Below are 18358 nucleotides of genomic sequence, written 5' to 3'. Positions count from 1 at the left end.
GCTATAGTTTTTGTACCAAATTCTGTCTTTGGTTTTTTAAGAGTTTTTTTTCTAGACGTTAGGAGAACTTGCCAACGGAAAAGGTTTTACGTTCATATGTGTACAAATACTTTCTACGAATCATCCACATTTGCGGAATCCTTTTCAGTAACATACAATATATTTTTTCCGCGTTGAACATTTAGAAAATTTAACTGTCTCGAGTGGATGAATATCGTATCACAATCGATGCAGTCGTAGGTTCTTCATAAAATTAATGGGTGCATCTATGACATTCTATCAAATTTTTTTTTTTCTGTATATCTTTTGGATGTTGTTCTTTCATTGCTAATCTCCTAATGCATATTTTCGGTTCAGTGAATTCAAATAAAGTATTACTTTATTACTTCTACTTCTGATGTCTAAATAAAGTCATTTATTTCGGAGAAAAAGCTTTTACTTACCTAAGCTCAACTTTAGCTGGTGTTACTGACCATTGTTTTGGTACAATCTTTACGAAAAAGACAACCTCTCTCTTTAAACATGAAACAATAGACTAAATTGACAGACACGAAAAGCAAATATTTAGCCTGATAAGAAATGTATGGGGAACGTCGATACATAGTATATCTAATCCTTTAAATATTTATGTTGTACGATATAAAGTAGGTCTTTAAAAACAAGATTAGCACTTGTGAAAACTAGTTTTTGGCGATAAAATATTTTTAAATATTAACCTGGCATTTGGCATTTACTCCAAGTTATGTAACACAAATAAACAATACACAATACACATACAGCTCGTTACAGAGTAGTGATAGGATTCGCGTTTCTTTACCGTCAGAATAAGTTGCGTTATCGACAAACTTATTTCAGAAGTGACATAATGTTTTTTAACATTGTAAAACATTTTTTATAATCAACCTCTGTCATTGGCTTTTTCATTTTAACGATAAAGGATCAAATACGGGGTCTCCGAAATTTCTATCATTTGTCACGAGGAAATTATTATTTAATCGAACATATGTCTTTGTTCGTGACACATATGATGAAATACAAAGGAGTTGAAATGATCAAATACTTTCGAACTGACGGAAACAAAAGAATGTGTGTTCTGTCACAAAAAATGGCTTCGTCGTGCGAATCGACGAGATCATGTTTCATGTAACTGATCTTAGATGTAGAAACATTAGGTGCTTCCTCGATAAAATCTTAATCAATTTAATATAAGCGATAAATATTCATGGCTACAATGATAATGAATTTATTGGAGTCACATTCACTGTTTCTACTGTAAACATGAACTCGTCGGTAAGTGTAATGAAGATACTTTTAAAGATTGAGATCGTTGGTTTATTCTTTACACCTTTGAGGTGTTAAAATTATTTCAGTGTTTATTTAAAGTTAAATTTATTTTCAAATCTCTTCTGTTTAAAATTGTCGACACTTCCGTTTAATATTTCTGTGGTAAACTATCTATTCTATAGTTAGGTCCATTTGATAATTAATACCCTTTTGTACAAGAATACTTTCTTTATAGAAGTATAGATCTGCTGGTTATAGATTTTTTTATAACTTTCATTATTGTGACGACGGGCGCTATGAAAATCAGATTAATTTATAAATGAAGTTGTATATAAATTTTTGGTCATAAACACAAATTTTTTAAACAGTTAGACGAGTGCGTCAATGTTACAGTAGTCTGTTTACTGTAAGTTACTAAGCTTGGCCCGATTCATCTGTCATTTATGGAAGTTAATTCACCACTTTCTGAGACATTCATTTTTATTTCACCATCAGACATGGAGCTACATTTGAAACTAAACGAAAACGCTCAAATTAAAAAAAAATTGACATGATATACTGAAACTTTCTTATAATCAATTAAACGACTGCTTTTCTGAGATAAATGATTTTTCATGGTCAAACTTTTTCATTGTTAACGAACATTTTGAGATTTTTTATTGTAAAAAGATGGTGTCTTTTTTTTTTTTTAAAGAAATCAACATTCATAAATTAGAAATTAGAACTTCATGAAAATGTACAGGAAGCTGAATTATTGCACATCTATGTACTACTTAATATTGTACTTCGATCTGTTGCGTCCTTAAAATGTTCTGACCGTCCTAAGACTTAATGTACGGAAATGTTTCGGTAAATAAAATTCAAATCCGAATTGAATGGTGATGACACACAAAAGGAGAAACCAGAATCTCTTGATGACCAAACGTATGTACACGTTGGGGCGATTTAGAGCTTTTTAGAAGGATTGAGATTCCACCCTTGTTGGAAGCCTTGTGGAGATTTCTAGATTTTTAAATTCCCTCCGTTTTTCTCATGGATGGAATGTGGTCTTTCTGTAAATTACGAGTCGAATTTTTACCTATTTAATATTAATTAAATGTATTTGATAAAGTACAGATATATCAGGGAAACTTCCCTATATCCGATGTAAGAGTTCACTTTTTACTGCACGCATAGTGGGTGCGTTCACTACGAGGACACTTGTACCCCACTACGCGTGAAGTGTGAGTACAGAGTCGTCCCATACAGGACATTTTCTATGTTATCCTAGTATATTATCCGACAGTTAAGAATAGAATCTGGTCAAATTTTGAAGTTGAACATGTGGGAATTTTTGATTTTTGCCACGGATCATTTAATTTTAATGGTGGAAGGGGCCTGGTAGTTTTTAGAAAACAATATTCTGACCCTGATTTTGACTTAAATAATCTGCTGCCTCAATATTTTGTCATATGAGAAAAAAATTGTCAAAAACTTAGAAAATGTGTTTAACCTATAATGGTTTACTTTTTAAATTGTTATTTGTATGGAGAGTTGTCTCATTGGCACTCACACCACATCTTCCTATATCTATGAGACAGAGATGCTTCCGCCAAACAGGAAGTAGACGAATGACAGACCTGAAAAGAGCTGACACGGTACAAGTCACGATGATAAAGCTTCAGACCAAATATCACCAAAAAAATTTGACATACACAAGCCGATATGTATTTGATCAAAAAATTATAGACCGGACGTACAGACGAACAGACAATGGTAATTCTGACCAGCGAAGTGGTTATTAAAATATTCTGAGATTTATGACTATATACCCACCCCCCCCTCTTTTCCACTCCTGAAACATAATTATAAGGTTATGTATAAGTGCCTCCGTTCACTGCACAATTGTAAATTGTCTTCCTAGAGACCAGCAAAAATAAATGGCACAAGTTCTCGTAGTCATAAAAAAAGTCGTATAATTTACGTTATCGAACAAAAAATCAGAAATATGGAATATTATATGTGAATGGTTAGGAAATCCGTTTCGCCTACATACATAGTGTGAATGTTTTAAATATATTAAACATATTTAGCTATGTTGCAAGACGTTCATTACTATAAATTTTAAAATACAATTTGTTAAGCATTTATCTTCAATGCTTTCCTTGATTACATGTTTATTCTCTCATGGAAGCTATCAAACAAAAAGTTTCAAGTGGTGAATTTGAAATCACACGTTCGTAAATTTTACGGACGCTTTCATAAGTTGATTGACCGTTAAGGAATATGCGTTTTACATATGATGACAGATTTGTTCAAATTGTCGTAACCATAATCCCGTCCTCTGTCCCTCGAATATGACCTACAACATGAGACTTATCACTGGTTTTGAACTTTAATGAGCACTACGACATGTGTCACGTGTTTACTAGAACCTGGATCAATTCCAAGGTATTCGGTTTAGCCCGGTCTTTAGCTTAACGCCTAAATGGCAACTATTCCATGTATGTTCAAAACGAGAACAAGGTAACGATAAATGCAATATCAAACGTGATCCCGAAGGAGAGTCGAGGATATTTTGAATGTTACTTGAAAATGAGAAGCTTTCTTTTGCAGCGGACCACCTATGAACCTCTCAGAGAAATATTAAAAAGGGTCTTAACTTGCAGGATGGTACTCTTACTTTTATAAATCCCGGCATTATGTTATTGTTTTATTATATGTTATTATGTTATAAATTTGATAATACTCTGAACAACAAACGACAAAATTATTTCATTTGCGTAGCAGTATTTACCTTATATGGAATCTTAAAACTTCTAAAGAACTGCTGGATAAATTTTAATCTGAGTATGTTTTTGTAATAATCAATTACCACCATTCTTCATGTGAAATTACAATTGCTTTGAATAACATTGTTCCACAAAATTTGCTTTTTGTGACGTTTGCTTTTCCTGACGGCCAGCAAGCGAAACAAGGAATGTGTTTTTTTTTAATTTGATAGCTGCATTTTGTGTTTTTAGTACATATATATGTTTGTTTGTCTTCAGATTGTAACACAGTGATGTCTGATATTACCATATTTTGACTCTTTTACCGATTGTGTCTGTTTTATTCATACATCGCTGTAAAAATAACGGAATTTGATATGACTGTCATAAAAGATAGAGGTTTAGCGCTATAAAACCAGGTTCAATCCACCATTTTTTACTTCCAGGTCAGGAATATGAAAGTTTGTTATATAGTCGTTTGATGTTTTTAATCCTTTCATTTTGCCGTTTGATAAGGGACTTTCCGTTTTGAAATTTCCTCGGATTTTTTTTTGTATTTTTGTGATTTTACTTTTGCACGAGGCACTTTTCTATTTTTAGCAGACGAGGCTACGTACCAGATTTACTTTCCCCAGTCTCCCTCGGGTATCTATACATAATGAAAAACATGTAATGTTTCATGAATTTTAATTTTTTGATATCCATTCCATACCCTTCGTTTTCAATTCAACACTGAAACCTTAATAAAACAAGAAGATGTAGAAAACAGTTTCACTTCATCATGAGACTGAAATATCAAAACACTTTCTATAAATGAAATGATGATCAAGCGTCATAAAAAAAATGGTACTCGGTAAAAGTGGTAACTAAAACCCGTAACCGAACCGGAATTTGTCTGAAATTTTCCGAACCGGAAAAAATGAAAAAAAGGTCGTTATAAATATGTTATTAATGTTGATATTTGATAATATCATAAAAAACTGGTGTAAACGGCAAATATTATACAAAATTATATTATCTGATTGGAATACAAATTTAAATGATGTGTATCTGTTTGCCTTATTCAAAAGCATAATATTAATAAGAGATTGATAATAATGCTAATGGTACTTCCATTTCTTGGATTTTTTAAAAGTAATACCGAATATACGTAAAGCAGTGTGTGTGTGTTCTAGCTGTCAAAGCAGCACACATTGTGGAAATATTTTTCATGCATTTGCATGACGAAAACAAATCAACAACTAATACATAATGTTGATCGACTGAAATGAAATAGTTGACCTTCCTCTAATGGAGGACGACGAAATTTCAAAAGGGAAAGAAATTTTAACTTGGCAAAAGGTCTCCTCCGGACATCTTGGAGTGGTATTTAATTTGTTGATAGCGTGACATCATCCCTATACGAGTCATCTAATAAGACATACTTCTTTCGACAGCACTGCGTACTATGCACCCAATACCGCCAAAATAACGTTCTATTAAAGAATAGTGTCCCAATATGACCATTATCTATCCCCTAGTCACCACTTTGAAACTTCATATGATATACAATAATTTTCGTTTCTATTTTTTTTGGAGCGTCATTCTTAACATCAAAACTGTTTAAACATGTTAATTTTTTGCTTTTAATATTCCGTTTAAATTAGTTCGTATAACTTTCGATTTCTCTACACAAATACCTACTATAGATTATACCTTTGTCATTACCGGATTTATTATACCAATAATTTTATCAAGAACACAGATTGTATTTTTAACACACGTACTAAGGTCTTATTTGATAAAACATGTCAGTAAAGAGATTACTATTTCTTTTATAGTGTTTTATTAGTCCTTGTGTGGCAAATGGGATTACTAAGCAGAAGATAATAACCGTGTATATCAAGGTTAAAAAATCTTTTATCTGAAATGAATATATACGACATAAAAGTAAAAAGATTTTTTATGTTTAAGGTTTATTCATGCTGTCTTACGCTTCATAGGAGTTTCCCATTTGTCCATTTTCGGCTCAAGCAAAACTTATCGTTTTCCTTCACATTTTGTTTTGCAACGACATTTGCTGTTTGAACTTACTTCGGTGTATTTCTCTTTAAGTAGAAACAAGCTATCCACAGGGCTACTGAAATATATAATTTATGATGGTATGATACTAAAACCCTAACGGGAGGTGTTGTGCTTGAATTTCATATGATGAAAACATAATCCGATTAATTTCGGTCTGGAGATGACAAGACAGTATCTGTTAGTAATTCCTTTTAAAGTCATATTTCATTGTCATTTTGTTAGTTTCTGTCGCTACCAATTCGGAAATTGGACTTGGATTTCATTTAAATTGGTTATACTTATACCATTACCAGATTCATTATGCCAATCCTTCAATTTTTAACACACGAAACATTTATCGTAAAAACTTTGTTATCTGTGATCATGACAAGTTGTCAATTTCTAATAAGATAGTATATTAAACAAACGTGATAAGGTCTTATTTACTAAAATTTATTATCAAAGAAATCTCATGTCTTTTATAGTGTTTAATCAGTCCTTGTGGGGCAAATGGGATTACTTAGCGGGAGAGTGTCACAAGTTTTCCACACAGCAACCATTTTACTTATCGATATATATCAAGGTTGAAATCATTTATCTTAAACGCTATCTTGTGCACCGCAAGAGTTTCTAACTTAGACGATCAATTTCGTATTTGTCTATTTTCTACTCTTCTATTTTCTGTTTGTTTTTTGCAAGGACCTTTGCTGTTTAAACTGACTTCCTTGCTCTTTTCTATGTATTTAGAAACAATATGTCTACGTCGAAACTAAAGTATAAAGCATCTAATGTTTCAGTTTCTTTTTATCTTCTTGAAACATTTGTTTGTGATTACATTTGATCAATTCAAGAGAGATAGCAGACCAAAACTTACTCATTTCGGTGGTATGATACTAAAACCCTAACGGGAGAGATTGTGCTAGATTTTCATGAAGACATGCATACTAGTAATCAGTATCATTTAGGTCTGGAGCTGGCATGTCAGTTACTGTTAGAAGTCTTTGTTAATATATGTAAAATTGTCATTTTGCTTAGATTCTTTTGTTACCTTTTCTAACAATGGACTGGGATTTCTTTTGATATGGTTATACTTATACCATTACCAGATTCATTATGCCAACCCTTCAATTTTTAACACACGAAACATTTATCGTAATAATGTCGTTATATGTGATCATGTTTCTTTTGTTACCTATTCTGACTTCTTTTAAACAGAGTTTGTACTGTGGGTATACCTGTGTGTTTGTTTATTCTACACCAGCTAGAGATAGAAGGGGGGTTGAGATCTCCTTAAACATGTTTAACCACGCCACATTTTGTGCCTGTTTTAAATCAGGAGCCTCTGGCCTTTGTTAGTGTAGTATTATTCTTTATTTTAGTTCGTTTATATGTTTTAGAGTCCATTTTCACTAAACTAGTTCACATTTTTGCTTTTTCTACACTTTCTTTATATAGTTGAAATGCTGTCTTATTCAGATATACCTATACGCATTTTTTTTTAAATAATACAATCGTAACTCGTAATTGTATCAGTTAAATGATAAAATAAAAGTTATGACTGTTGTTATCTGGTTGTAAAGCATGATATTAAATCATCATAGATACCAGGATTAAAGTTTTTTACGTCAGACAGCCGTTTAGTCTTCAAAGGACTCATCAGTGACACTCAAATAAAATAGATTCCTTTTTTAAGGTTTCCGAAAAAAAGTTTTAGAAATTGTTCAGATAAAGATCAGCAGCTTTCAATTTTCCTTTCAGTTGCTATATCCGTTTAAAAACTTTTCGTTTTTTCGATTTTTTTATTTACCTTCGGCTTCACCATTAATTATTCGAAACTAAATCAAAAGGAGGCGCAAAAAATCTTGACAAAACCAGAAATCACTCGAGAAGAACAAAAAGGTCAATCTTGAAAAATACGGGAAAATATGATGGATTCGACAAAAACAATAGTTTTGCTAAGTTGATCAGCTTATGATATTTACATGAAGTGCGTACTGTACTGTAAAATTCTTAAATATTTCACAGTCATCAAGAAAAGATATAAATTTCCATTCAATAACACAAAGCTTACTGTAAAAAGTAACGAAAGATAGGTTATAAGACTTGAAGAAACTTTGTAAAAAAAATATGAAATTTTGTTAAATGATCTATATTCTCAAACGTCCACAAAGAAAAATTACTACTCAAAACAAAATAAATTATAAGACATGGTATACAAACAATGGGAATGTCTTTTAAAGAAATAGATTCATGAGCACATTCGGCTGGAATTCAAACTTATTTGCAAAAACGAAGAGGTTTGATTGAGGATTGATCGCAAATTTAGTTTTCAAGTTAAAATATCTGCTACAGCTTTAGCTCACATATTACGTAAATTTAGTATTTTCTAATTCAATCAAAATGAAATTAGTACGTTTAAATTGTTGTCAAACTCCAATGAAATAGAAGTAAGCAATATTTAAAAAAAAAAATGTGATATTTTGGGCATGTCTTAAACAAATATAGTTAGATAATGCAAAATAAGACCATTACTAACACTTTAATATATTAATTATCATTTAATTGCTATAAAATACATCTAGTAACAGAAATACAAACTTTATTCCGATTTAATATTCAATTTTTCGAAATTTAGCTCAATTATTTTTGCGTTGATACCTTTGTGTGAGGTACGGTTCGTCGTTCCATTATACTGGTTTTGTGTCTTGTCATTGATGAGTTATAGGTGTTCGTTGCTATTCTGTGGTTAACATGACAAAATGATCTATGCTATTATCTATTTATGTATTGCGTTGTCCTGAGTGTTCTTGCATTTATTTGTACTGTATTCTATTCCTGTCATGTAAAACCAGGTTCAATCCACCAATGTTTCTTAAAATGTCATGTACAAAGTCAGGAATCTGTCAGATGTTATGAAATAGTTCATTTCTATGTTTGTTTCATTGGCCTTGGGTTTCCAAGAATGGAAATTGTGAATGTGTCAAAGAGATAACAACCTGACAAAAGAGAAGATAACAGCCGAAGGTCATAAATGGATATTCAATGCAGCGAGAAAATCGCGCACCCGGAGACGTGCTTTAGCTGGCCTCCAAAAATAAATGTATACTAATTCAGTGATAATAGACGTCATACTAAACTCCACTTGGGGCAAATGCAAAAAATGCGGTCTTGTTGCAACTCAATCGATTAATGACTTTTGAACAGCGATCAACTACTGGTGCCTTTATTTATTCTGTTTTGTTTTTCAAATCTTTTAGATGAGAACCAGTAAAAAGACATTCACCGTTTAACCAACCGTTTTTACTTAAAATATCTTGACAAGCTAAGGAATATGGCAGTTGAAATCAAATAATCCGTTTCATATGTATTAATGTTTGTATTTTTTATGTGTGTATTTTGAAGCTTGTTTTTGTTGCACTTAAAGGTTTCTGTTGTTCAAGTTTTTTCCTCTAATAGCTGACGTGTTTTAGTCTGTAACCCGGATTTGTCTTTCTTGATTGTTTTATGACTTTTGAACAGTTGTATCCTACTGTTATCTTTATTTACCGTTTTTCTAAATCTCGAATGCATCTATCCCATTGAACTAGAGATAAAGGATACAACAGATACAGTTAAGTCAGCCACATATCTTGACTTACATCTAGATATTGACAATGAGGGTCGATTGAAAACAAAAATTTACGACAAAAGAGATGATTCCAGCTTTCCAATTGTGAACTTTTCATTTCTATGTAGCAGAATTCCAGCAGCACTTACAAACGGTGTATATATCTCCTAATTGATACGATATTCTCGTGCTTGCATTTCCTATCATGATTTTCTTTTTAGAAGGTTGTTGCTCCCAAGGAAGCTATTAAATCAAGAGTTCCAATTGGTGAAGTTGAAATCATTTCTTCTTAAATTTTACGGACGCCATCACGAGTTGGTTGACCGTTATGGAATAACCGTTTCACAAATGATATTGGATATGTTCCTTACGTCGTAACTACAATCCCCTTCCCTTTCATGAATGTGACCTACCGAATATACTATTTACCGGATTTGTTATAACATAAGCAACACGACGGGTGCCACATATGGAACAGGACCCTTCCGGAGCACCTGAGATCATCCCTAGTTTTTGGTGGGGTTCCTTGGTTTTTATTCTTAAGTTTTCTATGTTGTGTCATGTGTACTATTGTTTGTCTGGTTGTCCTTTTAATTTTTGCCATATTATCGATTTATGAGTTTGACTGTCCATCTGGTATCTTTCGTCCCTGTTTTAAGAATAGAAAGCTTAAGGTAAGAAACCTAAAACCGAAGACGGCAATAGATAACGCTTGTTAACCACTCAAAAGAAGATAAATATATCATTCATTTACAAGGACATTTTCAGAAATTGTTTACTGTTGAAGACTGTGTGCTTAATCCTGGGTATCTTTATATCATAATGTATCGTTTGAATGCCGTCTCACTAGCATATATATTAATGTAAAACACAAGTCACTATTATCTTGATAAGTGGCAATACAAACATAATTCAAATCATTCATTTAAGATATGCCAATTCAAGGTGACGAAGCAAACGCATCCCAATGAAACACTATACATAGGAAGGGTTTTGCATTGATGAAGATTATCAAATGATATAGGGGCTCTGCAAAACCACGATAACAAATGCAATATTTACTATAAAAATCCAAAGATAACTTTGATGTTTTAATCACTTTCTTCAGGGGTAATAATCTGGGTAACTTGTAATATGATTTTTTTCCAACAATTACGGAAACATCGTGGCTATAAACACTGATTAACCTAACTACATACGGTTTAAAGTAAACACGATTGGCATCCCTGTTTCATACATCCCAATTGTCTTCGTCTACTGTAAATGCAAACAACTGGCTTTTCATTAAAGGAACAATAACTTGCCATACATACTAGTGGGCACTATTGTTTGTGCTGACATGAATTATCATTGATATGGTTATATTTATAAATTACCTGTTTACAAAATTTTTAATATTTAATATTTGAAGTACTAAGGCTTTTCTACCCCAGGTATAGATTACCTTAGCTGTATTTGGCAAAACGTTTAGGAATTTTGGTCCTCAATGCTCTTCAACTTCCTGCTTTATTTGGCCTTTTTAACTTTTTTGTATTCGAGCGTCATTGATGAGTCTTTTGTAGACGAAACGCGCGTCTGGCGTATATACAAAATTTAGTCCTGGTATCTATGTTGAGTTTATTTATATATAAACATATTATAGTTATTCAGCGACATCTTTGAACGTAGGTGACTTGATACAGACATTGAAAACTGATCACGATTTATTTTTCAATTTTACGACTTTTTGCACCTAATTTCAATTAACTTTAAATGCAATATGTTACTTTTCTTTGTAAGCAAGCGGAAGATGAAAGTTCAAAATAAAAATAAGTAAATGAAATTGTTGAAAAGAATATTCGACAATTTAAAAAAGGAAAAGATTTTACAAATCGTATAATGTTTGTTTGAAGATATTTCGAGTGAACATATTTAAATAGATTTACGATGTAATATCAACGTTATTATCAATGCACTTCATGCATTGCCTGGAAATAAACTTAAGTTGCTATGATCGAAATTTAAAATTTTCTTCTAGAGAAGCTATTAAACCAAGAGTTCTGAGTGGTTAAGTTGAAATGTTCCCTTCGTAAATACAACCGACGACATTACAAGTTGGTCAACTTATATATAATATCTGTTTCACAGATGGATATGTTCCGAAATATCCTCACTGCAACTGTCGCTTTTTCTTCGAATGTGACCGCCCAATATTAAACTTATCAGCGGTTTTGTACTTGCATGAGCAACACTTCTGATTACATATGTGAAGAAGAATCTACATACCATTCCGGACCACAAGAGATCCGCCCAGTTTTTAGTGAGTTTTGTATTGTTCAGACTTTAGTTTTCTATGTTTTGTTTTGTATGCTAATGCTGAAGCATTGAAACAAAAGAACAACTTGTTTTTTCAGAAAAACGTAAACCATGAAAATAAGATATGATTGACGCTGATTTAAAGGAACCACTACACCAAATTGTAGAGTTTTTACATAATTCTAAGCTCTTATTCGTCCAGCTTCAATAGCATTTGTGAATAAATTAAACAATAAACGAACAACTTTAAATATTGAGAAAAAACATTATTGAAGATGTCTTTGACTTGGGAGAGCCGCATGCCTTAATGATTTGTTTGTTATGCTGATGGTAAGGGTTTAAGAAATCTTCTTTGAGATATACAATTACATATAGTACAGCCTAAAATGAAGTACTTCTTTGTTATCAGTAACAGCCAAAAAGCGTTAAGAACTTTGTCGGTGGTTGTCTGTTCACATCAAAATGATTTTGTGCTGGTGTTGATGGTAGATCCTTAATAATCTCTGTTTAAACGAAGAGAGACTACAGATACTAAAGGAATATTCAAACTTATAAGTCGAAATGAACTGACAACGCAAAAAACGAAAAAAGATAAATAAAAAGAACAGTATTTAAAACACAACATAGAAAAACTAAAGGCCGAACAACACGCTCACTACCAAATGCTGTAGGTGATCTCAGGTACTCCGGAATGAAAGGCAGATCCTTATGAACAGATATTCATTACCAGGTTCGAGGGAAATTCAAGATGGACTGTATATGCTCGACATTTTACTATTATAAAATACCTTTGTAAAATGATTTTGTCTTGCGTTTTTGAATTGCTGTTACAATAAAGTTTACCATATACTCCATTAATTGATATCTAAATTTAAGTAACTAATTATGTCAAGATTTTTATCTAAGGGAGATGTTATTTGATTTTTATGGAGGACTAGGATGAAATTTTTTGTCCTGTATTTATTTTTGGTCGTTATATTTGTCCTGCCTTTCTTGAATAAGTTTATCCTGAATTTATTTTACATAAACTGTCATCCATCCGTGGTTTTTTTATTTGCAAAGATGCTTATCATGCTTTTTCTTCATTCAAAACTCCTGCTTCCTAAAATATATCAAAATTACGAGTAGACATATCTGGGCAAACCAATTATTTCCTTTATTATCACCAGCTGAAAATCTTGACGAAGTGTTAGTAATTTTAAAATTATCACCAATAATAATGAATAATAATATTTACCTTAACATTAAATACTGGATGGATGTAATCTAATAGGTGGTAGTATGAAAGAAAATGTTTCATGAAATTAAATACTTCTGATTGATAGATTTGACTGGGGACTTGAATATTATTCAATACAGCAAAGGATCGCTACTTCTTTAACTTTTAGACTTGTACATGACCAAAGTTCATAATAGCAACTTTTAACCCCTCTTAAAGGTAACAGTAGTATACCGCTATTCAAAAGTCATAAATCGATTGAAAAAAAAAAACGAATCTGTGTTACAAAAACACCGGTGAAGCTCGATTTGTAAAATTGGGCTGATATTATTAACCTATTCCGGATTCTTCTTTCACATTATTTTCCCTTTCCTATGTCCAACCGCTTTATAAACCTATATTGGATAATTCAGCAACGATGTCAGACGGAGAAATTATGCGGAAAACTCATATTTGTTTTATTCATTGAACCGTGAAAACATTCAAGTTATATTTGCAAGGTTAATAAGACTAGGGATTTTATTCATCGTATCTATCAATAACAGTCATCGCGAGCAGTAATTAGTTGTACCAACCGTTTTTTACTAATCCGTTTAAAAGCAACGAACAAATGGCATTGAGTAAACATCTAGCTTACCTACAAGCTACCAAAATTCAAATAAGTTTCCATCAATAAATTGATACAGTACATCAGTCTGCTATTCTCATTCCCTTTTTTTTAAGCATGGAACAATAAACAAACAAAGTACAACTGACATATATGTATTGATATACCACATTGTCGGGCTTGGATTTACACGGAATGTGATTACTTTTGGTCGCAATATTTTTATGTCAATACATTAAGGAGGAAATTATGATTGATTCTATAAGGAATGAATAGAAACTGGAAAAATGTAACGTCGATATTCTATAATTTTCTCTATGCCATATAGGTATAAATACTAACAAAAGTCATGTCGATTCATACTTAAATCATTGTAACTAAACTTGTTACGTCGACTTGAGATGCATTGATTGTTTCTAATAAAGGAACATTGGTTGAATGTTTTACACTGCCGATCAAAATAAACAATTTTACTAGTAGTATCATTAAGATAAACAGTATATGTCAAAGGATTATTGCTCGGACATTAGATATAAAATAAGAGAGTTACGCGCCATAGCTTTACTTATTTTCTTAAACTTAATGACATGATTATGCACAATTTTTTAAAGAGGTGAATCATTTTGAAAATAACGCGTTAATATCTTTTTTAATACAATTCACTCTTTTTTGTGTACTATCATGAAAAAATACACATATTTTACAGATAGACCAATTATGAACTTAATTTTTTATTTTTAAGAACTGAGACTTAATTTTATTTTGTCCTCTGAAGTCTTGATACTCATACAATCATGGAGCGTCATTCCAGTCGTGTGATATACAATGCGTAGTTATGTTTTGCTGTTTTTCTGTGCTGCCGTAGGTTGTTTAACGTGTTTTTATTCTGTGGTTAGTCAGCACTTCGGTGTTGACATGTATATCAGTTATATGGTTTTTTTGTGGGTTTTTTTTATTTATTTTTATAAATTTACTGTTTGTAAAAGTATGAATTATTCTAAATACTAAGGACTTTCTTCTCCCAGGCATAAATAACCTGAGCCGTATTTGGCACGTCTTTTTGGAATTTTGGGTCACCAATGCTCTATAACTTTATATTTGTTTGGCTTTCTAAATATTGTGATCTGAGTGTCACTGATGAGTCTCTTTTGTATGTGAAATGCGTGTCTGCCGTATCAAATCATAAGCCTGTTACCTTTGAACACTATTAACATATCGAAATGTATTATTGTATGGTTTATTTGTGTATTCCTCTGTCCAGAATGTTGCTGCATTCATTTTTACGGTAGTGTTGTCCTTTAATGTTATATTTAACATTGTCATAAAAGCGCTAGGTATGGCTAGTCACAAAACTAGGTTAAACCCACAATTTTTCTTAAAGTCGAGAATATGGTCGTTGTTATCTTATAGTTCGTTTCTGTGTGTGTAACATTGTCTTTTGGTTTTGTGTTGCACTTAAGTGGTTCTGTTTTTTCGTTGTTTTCCTCTTATAGTTTCCATCGGGTTTTTTCTGTAACCCGGATTTGTTTTCTCTCTCGATTTATGACTTTCGAACTGTCGCCTTTATTTATTGTAAACATACAGTAGTGTAAACAAAAAATATGCGTTATCCTCTCCATCCCGATGTTAATAAAGTATATTCTTCCATTGCATGTTGATTTTGATAGCGAAATCAACATTTGGTTGGTTGAAACTATCACACGTGACGTCGAACAAAACATCATATTCCCCTCTGAACGTCGGGATTGCCTAGTGCTACCTTACTCGCAGTTAATGTTTAAATAACTATTTTGATAGGGTTTATTTTAAAAAATCTAAAAACAAATAGAAAAGAATAAATAATTAATGAACTTTAAATCGGTACAGATTATCATTGTGTATGTTGTGAGTAGTTATAAAACATAACGAATAAGAAAACAATTAAGTAAATTTTATATTCAGAAGTAAAAAAAAGTATAGGCAATGGAATATATATAAAACATTATTTCCCTTGGATTCGTGAGATATGAAGATTTGTTCACCCTCGAAAAGTCATGTTTCCTTCGGGCGATGCCCTCGTAAAATATGAATATTCTTGGGTGAACAAATCTTCATATTTCCCTCAGACACGGGAAATAAATGTTTATTATTCCACTGTTTATACATATTGATAGTTTTACCAATAGCTTATTGGTTGTGACTATCCCACGTGTTATTGAACAAATCTTCATATTCCCTTCTGAGCATCATATTCCCCTCTGAAATGTCTTGATAACATCGTGTGACGTTACGCGCGGTTAATGTACACACAATTTTGAACTTATTAATTTTCTTAAAATAGCGATAACAACTGCAATAATCACTATCATGTTCAAATTTATTTAAGACGATAAATTAAAAAGACTAATAATTAACTTTTGATCCGTACTGTTTATCAATAAGTATATGGTGTTTAGTTTAACTTATAAAAACAAGCGAATAAGAAAACAAAATGTATGCAAAATGATATTTAATGTATTGATAGTAAACAAAGCATAGGCAGTGGCATAAAACATTAATTTCCCTTTGCTTCGGGAGATATGAAGATTTGCTCACCCTCAAAAAATCATATTTCCCTCGAACAGAGTCCTCGTGAAAAATGAATATTCTTAGGTGAACAAATCTGTATATCTCCTTCAGGCACGGGAAATAAATATATAATTTTGAAAAAATATCAACAAATAGCATTTACATTCAACGGCCTATCAAGGTGACAGTATATTTTGTAAATAGATTAGAAAGAGACATATGAAGGTAAAAAAAACAAAGGCCGTAGCATCCATTGAGGCAAGTGAGGCAAATGCCACCCTAAAAAAATGATATGGTATTGATGTTTAAAAAAATAAAAATCATTTATGTATCCAAATAATGAGCGATGACCAAAACTAATCCTACAAGACGACGGGTACGTTATTTGATTGCAATCATCGTATATAGCCCGGTAAATTAATTGATTCTGACTAATCGTGTCCGGAATTTATCAGTGTCAGTTTCAGTATCCGAATCAATAATTATCAATAGGTCATGAAATCGAACTTGATCAATGAACGTTAAACATGGATCTGTGGCTTAAAACAGGATCATGTAGAAAAAGAAGCAGTGCAGGTATTAGTTTTAATAAAATATGAGTGATTATGTAGGGACTCAATGACCAGGAATGGCCGCAGGGTCCCATCCTAATAACTGCAACTCCCGTTATTTCTCGGAAATTCTGGATCTGCCATTGAAATCAATAAAATAAAAAAGATATAATGTGGCGGGGTATCACTTAATATTCCATTAATTTTTCTGACCCGACCTCATATGTCGACGGGACATATAGAGGTACCCTTGTCCGTCCGTACGTCCTTCCGTCACACTTTGGTTAAGTTCTTGGTTTAGCTCTATATAATGTCAAATATGCAGTACGGGAGGGTCATCCTTTGTCTCATAGATGCAGTTTCTAGTTGTTACTTTGGCCCAGACAGGTCCGTACTAAGCAGAGGCCCGAGCGTAATGTACGGGACGTGTTATCGCACCCTTATCCAACTACTAAGGCACGTAAATACTCTAAAGAATGGGAAAAGCGATACAGTTGGCTGAGGTATTCAGTTTTGGAAGATGCGTCGTATTGTTCTTATTGTGTTTCATTCGGCCAGGGTGATGGGCTCTTTAAAACAAAAGGCTTTCGTGACTGGAAAAATGCGATTGGCGAAAAAAGGGGGACTTTTAAATTACATGAAATAAGTAAAATGCATAAAGAAGCCATGGAAAAGTCTGAGAATCTATTGTCCGTAAGTCAAGGTGAAAAGGCCAATATTTATAGTAGCATCAGTAAAGCGTATGAGGATAAAGTTAGTTATAACAGAAAAGTGCTTCTTTCGATTATTGATGTTATCATCGTGCTAGGCCAGAGAAATATAGCGCTAAGGGGTAATTGGGACAAAAAACTTTTTGTTGATTGGAAAGCTAAAACCGATGTCATCTTAAAAACACATCTTCAATCACCTGGACCTTTTTATTTGTCCCCCGACATCCAGAATGATATCATAGCCTGTTGTGATGCAGACATCAGGGAAAGGATAGTGGCCGACTGTACCAAAGCAGGATACTTTGCAATTTGCGCTGATGGTACAACTGACGTGAACGTCAAGGAGCAAGTGTTTCTTTGTATACGATTTTTAGATCACGAATCAGATGAAATACGAGAAGAATTTATAGGATTTGTAGAACTTGTGGCTTTCGAGAACATTGTTTGGAAAAATCATATCTTTTATGCAATCGTGCCATCTTGACATAGCAAAATTAAGAAGCCAGGGCTATGACGGAGCTAGTGTTATGAGCGGTCATGTCCACGGCGTTCAGGCGCGCGTCTAGGAAGTTTGTCCAAGGGCATCATACGTCCATTGTCGATCACACAACTCAAATTTAGTTATTACCCAAAGCTGCAAATCGGTAAACCCCATTAGAAATTTATTTGACAGCGTTGTTCAACTCACATTCTTTTTATCCGCCTCAGCAAGTCGTATGAATATATTAAAGGAAGAGTTAGGAGA

General features: G+C 32.7%; 1 protein-coding gene across 1 annotated transcript; it reads left to right on the top strand.

Annotated features, from left to right (window-relative positions):
* The first annotated feature begins 17554 nt into the window (after positions 1 to 17554).
* On the top strand, positions 17555 to 18097 carry LOC139515229 (52 kDa repressor of the inhibitor of the protein kinase-like). Its single transcript, XM_071304793.1, has one exon. The coding sequence runs from the start codon at positions 17555 to 17557 to the stop codon at positions 18095 to 18097; it is 543 nt and encodes a 180-aa protein (XP_071160894.1).
* Positions 18098 to 18358: the final 261 nt, after the last annotated feature.

Source organism: Mytilus edulis, chromosome 3 (genome assembly GCF_963676685.1).
Source record: "Mytilus edulis chromosome 3, xbMytEdul2.2, whole genome shotgun sequence".
NCBI lineage: Eukaryota > Metazoa > Mollusca > Bivalvia > Mytilida > Mytilidae > Mytilus > Mytilus edulis.
Note: the sequence above shows the minus strand (reverse complement) of the source record. Positions and strands in the feature narration are given on the sequence as shown.

Bases quoted from the DNA above. Each gene is read 5' to 3' on its own strand.
- LOC139515229 (XM_071304793.1), top strand. From the start codon at position 17,555: ATGCATAAAGAAGCCATGGAAAAGTCTGAGAATCTATTGTCCGTAAGT.